Source organism: Gouania willdenowi, chromosome 3 (assembly GCF_900634775.1).
Source record: "Gouania willdenowi chromosome 3, fGouWil2.1, whole genome shotgun sequence".
Lineage (NCBI taxonomy): Eukaryota > Metazoa > Chordata > Actinopteri > Blenniiformes > Gobiesocidae > Gouania > Gouania willdenowi.
In genome coordinates this window covers 18,500,992-18,518,350 of record NC_041046.1, presented here as the reverse complement: position 1 = coordinate 18,518,350, position 17,359 = coordinate 18,500,992, and the positions used below count along the sequence as shown (strand labels likewise).

General features: G+C 35.9%; 1 protein-coding gene across 3 annotated transcripts in view; it reads left to right on the top strand.

Annotated features, from left to right (window-relative positions):
- Nucleotides 1-17,359, top strand: part of unc13c (unc-13 homolog C (C. elegans)) — a 168,036-nt gene that overhangs the window by 91,946 nt on the left and 58,731 nt on the right. For all 3 annotated transcript variants that reach the window (XM_028475051.1, XM_028475060.1, XM_028475041.1), the window contains 2 exons: nt 11,037-11,170; nt 16,196-16,281. In XM_028475051.1, coding sequence (XP_028330852.1) covers nt 11,037-11,170; nt 16,196-16,281 — 220 coding nt within the window. The remainder of the gene's footprint in view (nt 1-11,036; nt 11,171-16,195; nt 16,282-17,359) is intronic.

Below are 17,359 nucleotides of genomic sequence, written 5' to 3'. Positions count from 1 at the left end.
CATGGGGCAGTTGAGTATGACTAATGAGCCCACCGTGCATGTCCCAATAAAGTATGCATCTGGGTATTTCTCGCATACTCAATCTTTCCATACTTTCAATTGTGGCCATACCAGCCTGTCATTGCCCGATCTCGTTAGAGGTCTGGGCCTGGTGAGTAGTTGGATGGTAGACCACTGAGAATTCCAAGTGCCACACTGGGGGGCAGTTGCTCCAGTGGTATCTGTCATTGTGTCCTTGGGCATGACACTTTACCCACATTGCCTAGTATGAATGGAGTGAGTGTTGGTGGTGGTCGGAGGGGCCAATGGTGCACTATGGCAGCCTCACTTCCGTCAGTCTACTCAAGGGCAGCTGTGGCTACAATAGTAGCTTACCACCACTAAGTGTCAAGTGAAAGAATAATGCCTTAATTTTGTTTAGCGCTTTGAGTGTCTTTGATAAAGCACTATATAAAATCCAATGCATTATTATTATTATACTATCTAATATGATACTCTTTTTGACTTTAGACTTAGAATGAGAAGTTACTCTGTGATTTTGAACCATGTTTTCTTTTTCCCTAGACATCTATTTCTTTCCAGGTTGCAACAGTTGCTGTTATTTCAGAATATTACAATTCTCATCTGTGCGGTCAAGCACACTTGGTGTTCAAATCCCTAATTTGTGGTGGTCCTCACCCCTTTTTCACCTGCTATCAACTGTGTTGGCAATCTCAGTAAATCTTGTGCAACAGGCGAACAAACTTTAGTGCAATGCAGTAGCACTTTTTATTTGGGATCTTAGTAAATCAGGCCTATAATGTATTATAGTACTTAAGAGTTGAGTTAAATTTGGTCACTGCATGTTTTATTATCTCCTGCCACAAAGTGGTAAAGGGGGATATAGGTTTGAGCTCTGTTCGTCCGTCCGAGTTAAAGGGGACAGATTTTCTCAGAAACTGTTGAAGATACGATAACCAATTTGATGTGTGGCTTCAGGGTATCAATACCTTGATGGAGCTCGAAAATAAGAAGTGTGCAATTATTTTTTCCGGAGTTATTGCCCTTGGGCCTTTTTTTTTACTCTGTTCGAGGTATCTTCAATGGTGACAGCTTTTCTTAGAAATCATTTAAGATTAGGGATGTAACGATTAATCGTAAGGCAGTTAAAAATCGATTCATAGGTACCACGGTTCACATCGATGCTCTGAAAATTGAATCGCAGTACTTTTTTTAAACAGCAGAGGGCGCTATATATTAATCCTTCCAGAAGCGGACGTGACGGGCGGAATCTGCTACTATTTTCTTTCTGGCCGCCATTTACTGTTAAACATGCTCATAAATGATTCTTTACTCCTTTAGCACCGAAAGAATATCTGTAATATTACGTGAATATCTGTAAAAGTCACGTTTTTCTATTAGCTCTGTCTGCTAGCATAGCTTCTCTTCTTCACTGGTGGAATAACTGCATGCTAACCGACCACTGGGTTACCAGCGCCCTCTGCTGGTCTAAACAAATATCTGACGTAAAATGACTGTTTTTTTTTTTTTTTGTTTTTTTTAAAAGTCCAATTGTTAAGGCACAAAATACATTTTCAGTTGCACTTTTAAAAAGAAAAAACTATTATGCAGTTTTGAATTGTTTACTATAGAACCAGAATTTAAATTAATAGGTTTCTTCTTCATTTGTATTATTCCTTTATTTATTTCATTCAAGATTTATTTTTAGTCAAATTGCATCATTTTGAAAAGTTTATCAAGGGATTCTTTTGACAATGAAAAATAAAAGGAAAATAGTACAGTATTTTCCCCAAAAAATAAAGGAATATTTTTCAGTCATTTGTCAACATTCCCATTTTGTAAAATAAATCGTGAGAAAATCGTATCGTGAACCCAGTATCGTGAATCAAATCGTATCGGGAGTTGAGTGAATCGTTACATCCCTATTTAAGATAGTTAGTAATTTTATATTCTGATGTGACAATATTTTCTTATGTATACATCTAAGTTAGATTTAGGACATTTAGGAAAAGGTGGAGGAATGGTGGGGGATGTTGATGACCATCTTCTTGTTTTTGCTGCATCCAAAATTAAAAAAAAATACGAGATGAATCAATGCAGCCTCTAAGATACATTAGCTTGTTTGCTGTTTTGGTTTTTGGATCTGTATAAACTTTACTAAGATGCCCCCACTCCTCAACGTGATCATATATTTTTATGAATAGGGCAACTAGTATGATAAACAGTCAACTAATTAAAGCCATTTTGTTAATGTGTTGCAACATCATAATAATAATAATAATAATAATAATAATAATAATAATAATAATTAGAATGGGAAAGCCTTGTTTTAGAGCTACTTGCAGTACATGATACAACTATATTTTGCATATGGTCAACAAACTAGCAGTTCACCATTTTGGAAGGAAAAAACAAGGCAGATTGGCATTTACCTAACACCTAAAACAGTCATATCTACATGTACACCTTTTCATGTGCTTTTTGCTTCAAGGGAACAAACAGTAGTTCTGTTTTTTTTATTTATTTATTTATTTTTTTTAAATGTTTTACTTTCCAAAATAAATGACCTCTATTCTACAGAACACAATATATTTTAATAGTCTGTCTTCTCCTCAAAAGTTGAATAATATGTTTCTTTTGTTTAGACAGCCTAAGTGGTTGTGAGCAATTAGCACGCTGGTGAGATAGACACATGCACTAATTACATCTTTATCCACCACATTTCCACAGCAGACCGACGCTTTATCAATGTTTCCTCTGTGGTAGAGAAGAGAGATGTTAGCTGCACCTAACGCAAACCTCGCACTGAACTATGCTGTTATATTTAGGACACGTTTGCATTAGTCACGGCATATAATGAACATTTTACACCACAATAAATAATAATAATCAGCCTTTATTCTCAAATGTTTATTTTTCTTTCTTTTTATTTGGATCCAGCTTAGCTTTGGCTAGAGCTATTGCCACTCTTCCTGGAGTCCACACCCAATATAATTGTCTTGTTAATGCAGTATACAATTACATATAACACAACACAACAAAGCAACACAAACAACAAACTGGAACAGTTTACAAAACAAAAACAACATTCATACAGTTAGACCTACAGTAGTTCCAATTATAAATTCCTTCAACATGTGGCTTTTAAAATCAGATGATTAGATATAAAGCATAGAATGTATTCACCTTCACTCTTCATTGTAAATACTGAAATAGAATTAACTCATGTTTAATTCATCATCCCTTTTGTACTACTCATCACTGCACTACTGCACTAATATCCTATTATTATTATTATTATTATTATTATTATTATTATTATTATTATTATCCTATTTAGTTTTGCACATATTAGTCTTTAACTACTGTTTATATTTTCTAGTAGATTGTTTTTATTTAATATTTACATTGTTAGAGAGAACACAGTTCACCGTGTGTTGTTCCGGCAGTAAGAGAGAGACAGAAAACGATATTTAAAGTGCCTTTTGCTCAATAAATAGACCAATAATATCATGTGAACACAAACAACCAATTAACCTAAATGTTTGATAGAAGAATGATGCATCAGCGTTAAAGAAGCACACACACTCGCCCTTTACGGAGCTCATCCGTCTCTGACAGCTGTCAAATCTGCCATGTTTCAGCACCACGGACAGTGCAAAATCAGCGCTAATTTAGCCACTTATCACAAAGGTCAGTAAACTTTCCGAACACAAAAACCCGAAAATACAAAATATAGCTGGACTTTACTCTCTCTTCCTCACTCGTGCTCGTGTGTACAATGACCTTTCCAGTGATTTTAACTCAGTAAAAGACACAGCTGTCCAATTATAATAATTCAAAATGTAATCAAAACACCTAAAAGCATATGAGGTGCTGGAAATATAAATAATTGGGGTGCTCTGGCAGGATCCGGCCCAAATTAAGCTCTGCTTTTAACAGACAGTTATGCATTTGATTGATACTGGTTTTATATGGACTATGCCTTAGACAAGCTGTCGCCTTAAGGTACATACACAAAATTATTTCTCTGCTTTAACCCATTACTGAGGAGCAGTGAGCAGCCACGGTGTAGTGCCCACGGAGCACTTAGGGTTAGCGCCTGATCAACATCTCACAGTGACGGCTCAGGTTGGATTGAAACCAGTGACCCTCAGATTACATGCTCGTTTCCTTAACTGTTACTCCACCACTGCCTCTGTTTTCTGAAGTATGGGAAAACGAGAGCTATTTCTGTGGCTAGGACAGCAATAAAGTACACCCGCTAAAGCATGACATATTAGCAAAGCTCACTGCTACTGCCTGTGCAACAAAATTACCCAAGGGAAGGAGGGAAAGAATGGGGAATCTACTTAATCTATTTGCAAAATCCTACCTCTGAAAGCAGGATAATGTGATTTTTATTATTGAATAATGTGATTTTATTGAATAATGTGATTTTATTATATTTTTACCATTTATTTTCAAGCCAAGGAATCAAAGAATTAGACAAATAAAAATACACAGTCTGGAGGCTTCATCCTCCTGCAGATGAGTGCATATGTGTGCCTATTTGTACCTGTATATGCGGTTGTATTCGGGCTGAACGATTTAGCAAAATAATCTAATTGCGATTTTTTTTCTTCAATATTGCGATTGTGATTTAATTTGCAATTATTTTTTTCAAGGGCCTCCTCTCCTATTTTTCATTGAACACAAGAAATAACTCAATCTGTTTCAAAATAAACAATTTCAGATTTATTTTTACTTGAAATAAATATAAAATATACATTTTAAAGCACAGATTACAACAATAAAGCAAGCAAATCTGTGGCTTTACCTCTTCAACATATCTAACTAACTTCACTTTTCAGGAAACATGTGGACTGCACTTCTTAGACACTCTCTGAACTTAATAGGACAGTACACGACAGAAAAAGAAAAAAAATTGCAGCCTTTGCGATTAGAAAATGATATCGCGATAGTATCGCAAATGCAATTAATCGTTCAGCCTTAGTTTGTATGCACTATGTTAAAAATAACCTATAGCCTAATTAGGCAGATGAATTAAATGCTATTTATTTTGATGAGGCAGAGAGGGTGACATATATAGAAATATATATTATATTTTATATTATATTATAAATATATATTATATATATAATTAGTATTTTTTTGCCATGCTTTGTTCTATCATATACAACAGATTTGCATTTCTTGAAGGCATCACAATTGTTTTGGTTCTACTCACATATTCTCTTGAGAATTTGCACAACTTCCATGAACCGAGGTCCTGCAATTTGTGTCACTTTGTAAGAAATTATGTTAGTTAGTTGTATATTAACGTTGATTTTTTTTTTTTTTTTTTAACTGGGAGTAGAGAAGTACTTAAGAATAAACATTAGCCACAATCTACTCTCTAGAGGAATAAAACTCTATCTATATTTGTGCTGGTGCCCCTACCATGTATTTCATCCACAGAGATACAGTGATCTCCTAGCTCAGTGCTGTATCCACCTCTGCTAAGGCGGAAACCCACGGGTGTGTTGTTGACTGTACAGAGACAGCAGGCTATTTAATCACCTCTGACAACGTATTTGTTACAACCTGAAGTGAATACTGATCAGCACAGGGAGTCTCCTCTACATTTCATACGTACTGTATCTATTCCGGGCGGGGTGACACAACCTTCTGTGTCCTTCTCATATGCATATAGAGACAGTATCTGCATAAAAGATTCTCCTCCTGCTGGGACCTCTGTTTTATTCCTCATATCTCAAGTTTTTGAAGTGTTTTGTCGTAAAATATGAACTAAAAATGCATTCACATAACACTGCTGATGGTTGCTTAATCTTAAGCATTATGATGATAGGGGGACACCTGTGGATATAAAAAATGGATTTAAGATGTTGCCATATCTTACCTTGGCTTCTTCTTTGCTCGGAAAACCTTTGTTGATCCATTTTACAAAGAGAAAACATCAAAAAAGCACCAAATATGAACTCTTGGAGTGGGCATTTAAATAGTATTTTTATGTTTTATGTGTGACCTTTGTTGTCATAATACTGTGACTGCTGTAATCCATGTGATGGACAAGGGTGGACTGGCCATCTGGCATACCGGGCATCGTCCCGGTGGCCTGTCGACCCGAAGTGGGCCGGTCCGGTCCGCTACATTTTTTTTTTTTGTAAAGTAGAGTAATGCCTGTTATCAGACATGGTAACAGGTGGCCAAAAATGGTCCATAAAGGCTAAAAACATGGCAAGAAATGAGTGAAAAGTGACAAAAATGGGCCAAAACCAGTCAAGATTGGCCAAAGGATGGGTAAATAAAGAGAAACCAGGTGGTATGTAATTGTAAAGGATAGTTTAAATGGCCAAAATGTGGCAAACAATAGTGAAAAGGGCAAAAATGTGGAACAAAAAGACGTAAAATGTAGAGAAAAAAGGAAATAAGTGGTATTTTTTCAGCAAAAGTTAGCTTTTTGGATGAAAAGTGGCCAAAAAACAATAAAGAAAGGACATAAATTGGATAAAAGTGTTAAAGAACTAGAGGAGTCCTGATCCGATATTGATATCGGATATTGATCCGATATCAGCCAGAAAAAGAATATCGAATTTTATCGGACTGCATCTAAAATAGAGTTTAGATCGGGCTCAAAAAATCCAGCCCGACCCATTAACTCAAATTGCAGGCCCAAGCCCGAAGCAAACTCAACGTAAATTATCATTTTATTGAACGTATTGGAGCCGGTAGATCAATATCACACAAAGAACCGTCTTACACCATCATACACTCACACTACCGTGAGAACTGAATTGTTCACTCTTTTCCCCGCCCTTTCCCCAGACTTCCAGCCAATCAACACTCAGAACACATGTAAACAAAGACACACATTGGCAGAGAAAGCTGCACGTAACCATGATGCCTTCTCGGCTATGGGAAATCTCAGCATCAGTTAACCACTGAATACACACAAGTGGAACATAATCAGAACATAGAACCCAGTCCGTTACGATATGCAGACCAGACCGGGCGGCCTGTGCGTGGAATGAAGCACGCAATCATATTTGTTCCCTGCGCTCCCGCAGCAAGTGAGGAATGAGCAAAATCAGCAAATAATATTCAGTGAATGTGAACGTTGAACAACAGAATGCAACACGCCGTCAATATCCCATCTCACTATTAGCAGAAATAATTTTAGAAATGATACCACAACAATATAGAAGTGTTTTTGTGTTTATTAAAAAATAATATTAATGTAATAGAGATTAAAAAAAAAAGTTAAAAATGAAGCCCGACCCGACCCGACAGCTGAACGGAAAAAAGAACCTAAACTCTAATCTAAAATCCCCGATATAAGCTATCTGGTAAAATGTTCTGCTCCAGCACTTCTATCCATAGGTGACTCTGGTTTACACTCCAACAAAGTGACCTACTGTTGCTGACTATTGTTCTCTGACTAACATGACTTGATCAAGTCTTTTCTAACATTCCACACTACAAAATAAGTAATACAAGTATGTTTGATTCGTGTTGATATCGGATCGATATTGGTATCGGCCGATACGCAAGGCTGCAATATCGGTATTATATCGGAAGTGAAACAGTTGTGTTGGGACATCCCTAAAAAAATTGCAAAACTTTACAAAAAATTAAAAAAAAAAAAAAGGGATGTTTTCGGCAAAAGGAAGCTAAAATATAAAAAAAGTGTCTGAATTTATTTTTAAAAAGGGGTTAAAAGGTTTCCCACTTAAGGTTTTCTGGCTGAATAACAATTAAAATGTTAGTGACATAAATAGCCACTGACATGTTGAGCATCACTGAACTAATAACAGCTTCTATGTGTTGTCGCTGATAATGTAGTGGGCTGGTCTGGACACAAAATGGAGGCTTCTGTGGGACAACAAGTAATATTTTCTCTTGTAACTGACACAGTGGTTGATAGAGTAAACTTTTGCAGCCCAAATCCACAATGATTAAAATGATGAACCCTGGGTGGATGAGATCAGTTGTCACTGATCTGGATGTAAGCCCCATCTGTGTTTCTTGTTTTTTTTTTTTAGATGAAATGTAAAAGCAAAATGTGATGTCAGTGATACATACCACAGCGCTAATGCCTCAGATCAGTGTGTCCTCAAAGCACAAAGCATAGGAATTACAAGCCAGTTTATTATTGTTGTAAATGATTAGAGTGTAAGGAGCGTATTCAGGAAAAGATTGACTCGTGTTGCAATTATCATCAGATCTGGTTTCCTAACATATTTTCTGTACGCTGTTGCTAAGTCAATATGGTAAAGCTTGTTAAATAATTCAAACTAAATTATTCAGTAGTGGACCTGTACATGTTTCATTACACACACACACACACACACACACACACACACACACACACACACACACACACACTGATTTGATGGTGTAAGAAAATGGGAGAATTTGTATGAGATGTGCTGTAAAATGGTGAATAGCTGTAGTTTGTTTTTGTTTTTTCAATACTCTATTTTATGGCAAACTGGAGCATTAGTTGCTGACTGGAGGTGAGTGGGGTCATACTCTGCGTGGTTTGAACAGATGGAGGAGTCAGTCAGAGGCTATAGTTGCACCACCTTTCACCTCAGCTGCACCGTCAGGACATTTTGCCTCAGGATTTAACGCACACATGTTTCCAAGCACATCAAATACTGGTCATACTTAATACTTAATAAATATCCTGCTGCTTTGTGTACCTTCTGGATAACATTTAGATCGTTCAAAACAGGCGCTTTTGTTTCCTCCAATGCTTTTAAATTAGTATTACACTAATGAAAATGGAATCAAATATTTGTTTTCTTTACAACAGGGTTGGGGTCAATTACATACATTTTTAAATTAGAATTACATATTCAATTATCCATGTTCAATTACAACTCAATTATGATTACGTTAACCTGCGCTTTTTCCCATTACAAATACAATTATTATTTTTCCTCTGAGAGTAAATGACAGTTAAGTTCTCAATTACTAAAGTTCAATTTCAATTAATCACAATTATTGATCCTTTAATTAATAAGCCCATAAATTATAACCTTACTCTTGTGTTAGCTTTCTGTTAGCATCTCTAATGATAACGGGTGAGTTTGACCCATGTCTTAAATCAGCTGTAAAATACAATAAAAAATATTATCTATTATCCAATTTGTTTTTCATCTCTTGGTTGCCTTGTTTGGCTTCCTTATCCATAAAATGTTGGTATTAATATATTTATATGTATTTATTAATATTATAAAATGATCCTCAAGAGAAATTACAGGTAAACTTGATATTAAACACATTTTAATAATTGTTAGCTACATATGTGTAAGCCACAGAACTGTAACATGGTTCCCCAGTTTTGCATTTAACTACACTGTAAATTACAGTTTTTTTAGAATTTCCATGACAATTACAATTGCAAAGTCAATTATCTGAACTCAATTGAAATGTAATTACAAGAGCAATGTGTTTTTTTCAATTACGATTAAATTTCTAATTACGTCATCATTGTAATTATCAAAAGTCAAAGTCATCTTTGTTGTCAATTATTCAACATGTGCTGGACATACAAAAAAATCTAAAAGACGTTTCTCTCTGAGCCACGGTGTAAATTAACAGTAGAAAGATTATAAAATATATACAGAATATAAAGGATAAAAATAAAAAGACAGATTTCCAAAAATGTTCAGATACTGTGCAAGATGTGCATTTAAAAAAAGCAACAACAAATGTACATGGACTTGTGTTAACCGCAATTAAATGAATATAAGGCACTAACTTAGCAAATGAAATAATTATCCCACGCCACAAAGTGGAAGGAGGATATAGGTTTGGACTCTGTCCGTTTGTCTGAGTTAAAGGGGACAGCTTCTCTCAGAAACTGTTTAAGATACGATAACCAAATTCAGTGTTTGGCTTCAGGGTATCAATACCATGATGGAGTTCGAAAATGAGAAGCGCGCAATTTTTTTTTCCGGAGTTATTGCCCTTGTTTCGTTTTTCTTTACTCTGGGTGAGTTTGTGTGTTTTGACCTACCACTGTTGCCGTAGTAGTCGGAAGTTGCCATCTTGAAAGCCTATGGCCTACTGGTCTTTGCTAACTAACTTCTTGTATTTTCGGCTTCAAAAAACACATGCTTGTGAGTATGTTTAAGTGTACTGTTTGATAACACTCCAAAGACTGTGTTTGTGAAAGTTAAGCATAAACGTTGTGTTATATAAATCACAGCCGATTGCGGTAAATGTTAGCATGAGCATATACATGGGTTTTCCCATAGACGTTAGCATGAAGCTAGCTGACTTTTTGTATAGTCATATTTTTTATCCCCCGCCACAAAGTGGAAGGGAGATATAGATTTGAGCTCCGTTCTTTCGTCCGAGTTAAAGGGGACAGCTTTTCTCATAAACTGTTTAAGCTAGGATAACTAAATTCGGTGTGTGGCTTCAGGGTGTCAATACCTTGATGGAGTTCGAAAATGAGAATGTAATTTTTTTTTTTTTTTTTTGTTTAAATTTCTCCTTTTTTTATGGCTGGGGATGTTGATGACTATGTTATGTCTTTCTTTTGCATGTTAAGAGTCCTTTTGATTTTTGTTATTAATTTTTTTAACTTAAATGATGCGTCTGTGTTGCTGATGAGGTACTGTCTTCATAAAGTGTGTGTGTGGGGGGGGGGGGGGGGGGGTTCAGCTTCCTGATGGCCTGGAGGATGAGACTGTTCATCAGTCTGGTGGAGGTGGCTCAGAGAAGCCAGTACCGTCTCCCAGAAAGCAGGAGGCTGAAGAGTTCGTGTGATGGGTGGGTGGGGTCACACAATGCTGGATGCTTTGCGGGTGAGGCGGGTGTTGTAGATGTCCATGAGGGAGTGGAGTGAGATGCCACTGATTTTCCCTGCTGTGTTCACTATGCGTTGCAGGATCTTTCGATTACAATTATAATTGATCTCAACCCTGGTTGACAACGATGGAGGATTAACCTATAAAATAATCCTTATTTTCCTTCATGCTGCTTTTGTCTCACGGAACACATTTTCTTCCCTACAGAGTCGTAAGCAGGACCTTCCTAGAGAAGAACAAGGTCCATCGATTAAGAACCTGGACTTCTGGCCAAAACTCATCACTCTCATGGTGTCTGTAATCGATGAGGACCGAACAGCCTACACTCCTGTCATTAACCAGTATGTGCTGATTCTATTTGTGCTTTTAATCAACTTTTATATCTGAGAAATATACACATTCAATTCTCTACAAATGTTATCTGTGATTTGGCTGTTTTGGTTAAAACTATATTTATTTTACTCACCTTTATGACCTAGTTTTGATCTTATATGCACTCAACTTATATGGAAATAACATGTGTGCTACGTTGTGCTATTAATATGCAAAGCCCTTAAATGTGGAACTCCTGCCTTCATCTTCCGCTAGTAAATCCTAAGCTTCCTGATGCATGCCATTTGCAGATAATTTGTGCATGCAAATGTAAATTTTGCCAAGGGTTTGGAAGAATGAATACATTCAGTAGGATTTATAGTATATAAAGATTTACATTTATGCTCACAATATGCAATTTTTTAGTGCTGATTTGTATGCGTCAGTTATTTGCAACTTCTAGCCTCCCTTTATAATCATACTGGATTATATTGAAGCAGTCTTAAGTTGTCATAAATTATTTTGATTTTCTTTGCGTGGTGATGAAAAGAAGTAAGAGGAAAATAAAAAATGCATTTGCGTAACCATTGTTGCAAAACAGAAAAATATATTTCTCTGAAAACCTGAAGCCCAAGGCAGTTGAGTTTTATAATAAAATGTGTTTTTGATGGCAGAGGAATTAATACTAGTATAAAGGATCATAGATCTGTCTACAGGAAAAAATTTATTGGAGTCTTTGGTGGTGATTTTTATTCTTTCCAGTGTTATTTTTATTGACTAAAAATGTTCTACTACATTTTTTTAAGTGTCAATAACTACACTGTGACTAAATTAGGGCTGTCAATTAATGAACATAAGATAAAGCAATTAATCGCACATTTTTCTGTAATTATTGCAATTAATTGCCGCTTGTGATAGATATTCATTTATAGAAAATCACGGAACTCTTCTAGAATTACCGTAATACACAGAAAGTACATTTAATTTCAAAGACCATTTGAATAACTTTCTTTCAGCTTTGAATGAACTCAGTTTCCAAGTTTTGGAAAAAAAAAAAAATGTTTATTATATCCACTTACAGAATATAACAAACCCAGCCCTATATATTAAAATGCAGGCTCACCACTTTAAGAATAAATATTTCAAGAAAATAAGTTTAAACTCAGAGTTGTGGGCGTGAAATACATGACTTGAACTCGACTTGGACTCGAGTCACAAATTTAATGATTTTAGACTAAACAAAATCACAAAGACTTAGACTTGAAATGAGTCGTGACTTAACTCAGACCTCCTCCTCTTCCATGACAAAATATCTTATAAAATGTTATTATTATTAATGAGCAGTAAGTCTGCTCAAACCAAGCTGGGCTTAGACGCACGCGCACTGGCAGAGAATTTGATTCCAATAGTTGATATACTTTGGATTTATAGTTAATACCGTGATTAATAATTGATATACCTCGTTCTACTTCCCCATATGATTATTGATTGTTTAACAGAGGAATTGTGAACATTTTAAAATATAAAAATATGCTGGATTGATTTGTTTATAAAAAGTAATTCATTGTTTATATCAGTTGAATAAACTTTGTAAAATGGCACTAGCTGTGATACAATGTACTCATGACCAGAAGTGTAAAAAGTACTGTTATATTGTACTCAAGTAGAAGTATTGTTACTTGATTGAAAGTATACAAAAAATACTCAAGTACAAGTAAAAAGTAGCTTAATCAAATAGTCATCAAAATAAAAGATAATAGTTACTTTCACCCTCCACGTTTATTGTTGGTAATAAATCTTGCCACGGTTCCCTTGCATACAGTAAACATCTGTATAAACTTAAAAAGGAAGAGACCACATCTCGCACAATTGGAACTTAATTTATTTTCCACAAAGGCATCTGTATAACATCTGTCTAGCCATTTAATTTTTTTTAGTTTCACAACGTTGATCATTTTAAAACAGTAAATACAGTATAATAATTTACTCAGTAACGTTTGGGTGTAGAAAGGTAATGACAGGGATGTCCAGAAGCGCAGTTGGCAGGCGGAATCACCTACTACTCTCTTTCTGGGGTGCCTTCTCTAAGGTGCCTTCACACCGAACGCGACTGCAGTCGGGTTCAATCGCCCGTGATGAGTCGCTTGAACATAGTGGTGCTTTTTTGGTCACTTCATCACTCCAGTGATGTGATTACCGTGTGTGTGCGTGTGTGCGTGTGTGCGTGTGTGCGTGCGTGCGTGCGTGCGTGTGGCTGGGTGACAAGGGGGAGAGAGGGTTAATTACTTCTTCCCCGGCCTTTTGTTTACAGCACTTATCATCAACAGCCGCTTAAATAGCCATGTGTTTTACTGTAATGTGCAGTTTCTTGGCTGAAAACAATAACAAGAGTGTGTGGATAGCGTCTTCAGACACGCCTACTCATGAATATGCATAAATAGGTCGCAAATCAGCCTCTTTTTAAGGGAAAGTCACTTTTCAGAGGCCAAAACTCCAAAAAAAAAAAGGTAAGTTTGGAAAAATAAATATCAAATAATATGCCACAATTACACTAATATAAATGCACCAAAAAACCCCTATATAGCATCATTTTTGCAAAATCTTCCGGGTGGGGCATGCCCCCCAACCACCTTAGGTGTTGCGCGTCATTGGCATGAGTTTTAGCCTTAGCTTTTTTTTTTTTTTTAAGCCTACTACTTTTTTTTCAGTACATCTCTGTAATGAGTTACTTTACTTTTTTAAAACGTACTTAAACACTTAAAGTAAAACTAGAACTGCAAGCCGTTATGAAAGGGGGCCAAGCCCAGGTTTTGCGGTACCCATGGAAGTAGGTCACGAAGGATTGATTGATTGAATTGAATTGATTATACTTTATTAATGACGGGCTTGGGGCGAGCGCCAGGACACAGGCCAACGTGCCCTAATTAGTGATCTACAAATAAGCTCAAAAAATTACAATTATCCATAAAAACAACTCAATTACAGTAACGTGAGTAATCTGTTATTTTCACCTCTGCTCATGACTTGTTAAGACCTGTAAATTAAAGTTGAGGACTTTTGACTTGACTTTCACTTGAACGGCTTTGACTTGAGACATGACTCAGGACTTTAGTGACATCACTTCGAACTTTTTGTTCCCACCTTTGAAACTTGTTACATGAACAAAGGTTCAATAAATACTAAAACTTTTTTTTTTTCCAACTATATATTTATTATTTTTAGCTTTTACAACACTCAACAACGGTACAACCTCTCGGAGACATATCTGTGCTTCTGTTTCTTCACAAAGAATGACAAATTGCAGAAGTGTACAGAGACTTCCATAATTCCAAGAAAGAAGACACAAAATTGGAAATTAAAAAACAAAAAAAAAAAACCTCAGTTCAGTGAGTCTCAGGAGTCCTCATTATAATCCTCGGATAGGTCCAAACGTTCCACATGTGATAAATGGCCTTTATATATAGATTCAGACAAGTCATTTTTTTTCTTTCAGGAGATAAATAATCCGTTCCAGTGGTAGAATTGTCGACGTCTGTTTAGCCCATTGTCCAATACTTATAGTATACCCATGTCAATAAGCAACCGTTCACAATTAGTGTATTTGGGATATTTGGGATAAATCCCCAAAATAAAATCACAAAATGAAACTTACTGCTTTTGATATTTGCCCTTGAGTAGCTCTCTGCTGTAGTGTAGTCTAGTGAGTCCTGTAGTCATGAAATGCATAGGGAAGAATTTAGCTTTGCAAAGTATGCAAATGACTTTTACTTTCTTCAACGAGCCACCAGGCAACTTTTTACAGTGAAACTTTCTGTCTAATAGTCTAATGTATTTATCTTTGACTAAAACTAAGTCAAAGTTTGCTGTCGAAATTAACACTGACTGAGACTGAGAGGAGATGACATGAGGTATTTTTCTCTCCTTTTTTTCTGACCCATAAGATATCCTCTGACATGGCCACCCCATTTTATCCCTCTTGTTGCTGATTTATGATACATATTTAGGCTGTTTATGCTCTAATCTTTTTCTCCACTTTTTAATGATAGATTTGCAACATTCATGCCCACTGCGTTCACGTTTTCTCTGGTCAAGTCCTGGAAAGGGAGAAACTCTGTTGTTTTTTCATTATAAAATACAGTCATGGACTTGTTGCTGTTGAATAATAGCTTGTGCAACCAAGGGGATAAACAAAAACAGTCTGCGTCCCTAGCTTACAGCTGAGAAGATGGTTACATGGCAATCAAGCCTTCTAAATTTATTTGGAACATAAAATCGGATTATTAAAAATGTGACGTGTAAGAAGCTTTAGAACATATTAGTTAAAATCCTTTTCATGATGATGATGATGATGATGATGATAAACACAGTGGCTGCAGATAAGAAGTGTTTTCATTGCCTGACTTTTCCTTCATCAGAGAAAAGAGAGAATCTGTTCCAACGATTATTTTATTTTATTTTAATTTTTGACTCCAAGCACAAATCAAGCTTCCTTTCTCTGTATGTGTTCTCTTCTATTGAAAAAGCGTGTGTCAGAGCAGGTAGAGTTTTTGTGCTTGTAGCTGCATTTTCCCATCTGGGAAGATGATACAGTATCAATAGAAATATCCTGACAAAATGTATGGTCGAAGAATAGAGCAGTCACTCTGGGTTCAAGTAAAACACTTGTAAAGGAATACATTCTTCTCCCTCCAAAGCCATCTCGCCATCTATTAACATCTTCCTGTCATCATCTGAAGATATGAATAATTAATCCTTTGACATCTTATATGCTGGACAAATAGCAAATGACCTCATAAAAAAGGTGCCACCCATAGTTCTCATCTCCATCGCTCTGCCTTTCCTTTCCTGCTCATCTTTAAGCCCGCTTCTCAATTCAAGTTGAGATTGGAAAAAATGGGGGATTATTTGATTATAAGATTCACCAACCATGTCCTCTTCCACATCTGTTAAGTCATTTGTTAGAGATTCTGGCTGGGCCAAGCCATCAGGCCTTCCACTAGAGCATGTCATTATATGGAAATGAGTCTGATTGGAATCCATTTCAATCCCACCAGGTTTCCACAGGAGCTGAATGTGGGCAGGATCAGCTCCGAGATCACATGGAACCTCTTTGCCCTGGACATGAAGTACGCAATGGAAGGTCAGTAAAGCTGCTCATCGGACAGTGCTCAGCAGTGTGAGATACAGTATGTGTTTGAAGGAATGGTGACAGATCAGCCCTTGTGCACATATACTTGTACACCTCGTGTACACAAATGGTCCGTCTCATAAAAGTGCAACAAAAATGTACTCCATGAATATTATTTTTTTTTTACTTCCACTGCATCAGATCTTTCCAACTACTTCTGACCTATCCATAGATATAACATTACTTATAATTTGCAAACTGTTTTTATGTTTGTATGAACTTTTTGTCATGAGAACCCCTGGTATTTTAAACAGCAAAAACACCAAATATGCAGTATTTCCAAAAAATAATGTGCAAAGTAAAATATGTTTGATTAGGATATTACAGCCATGACCATGACAATAATTGATAACAAAATTTATTTTATTGCAGTAATATTTTTGGCACAAGGACAGTTTTAAAGAAAAACCAACACTTGTAGGCTACTCCGTATGTACACAAACAGTCCACCTCATAAAAGTGCAATAAAAATGTACTCTATAATTTTTTTGTTTTACTTCCGCTGCATCAGATATTTTTAACTACTTCAGATGCATCCAAATATATCATATTTATTATAATTTTCAAACTCTTTTTATGTTTGTATGGACTTTCAATCATGAGAACCCCTGATATGTTAAACAGCAAAAACACCAAATATGCAGTATCTCCAAAAATAACGTGCAAAGTGAAATATTTTTGATGAAGATATTATAGCCTAAACCATGACAATAATTGATAACTAAATTGATTTGAATGATTATTTTTGGCTCAATTATATATATATATATATATATGTGGGTGTGTGTGTGGGTGAAATATAGTGAATAATTGTGATTTTTTTTTTGTTATTATTGTTTTTCAACAGCTGTGTGTGTGTGTGTGTGTGTGTTGCTGAGCAAATTGCTTATTGTTACTTTGTTGAAACTGGCTATTTATTGGCTTTTGTCATTCTGTTTGTCAGCTACATTGCTCTGTTCTCCTCTGTTGCCCATCTTGATGATGGTGTCTATCGATCACTAAAGAGAAGCTACAACTTTTTTTTAATTAA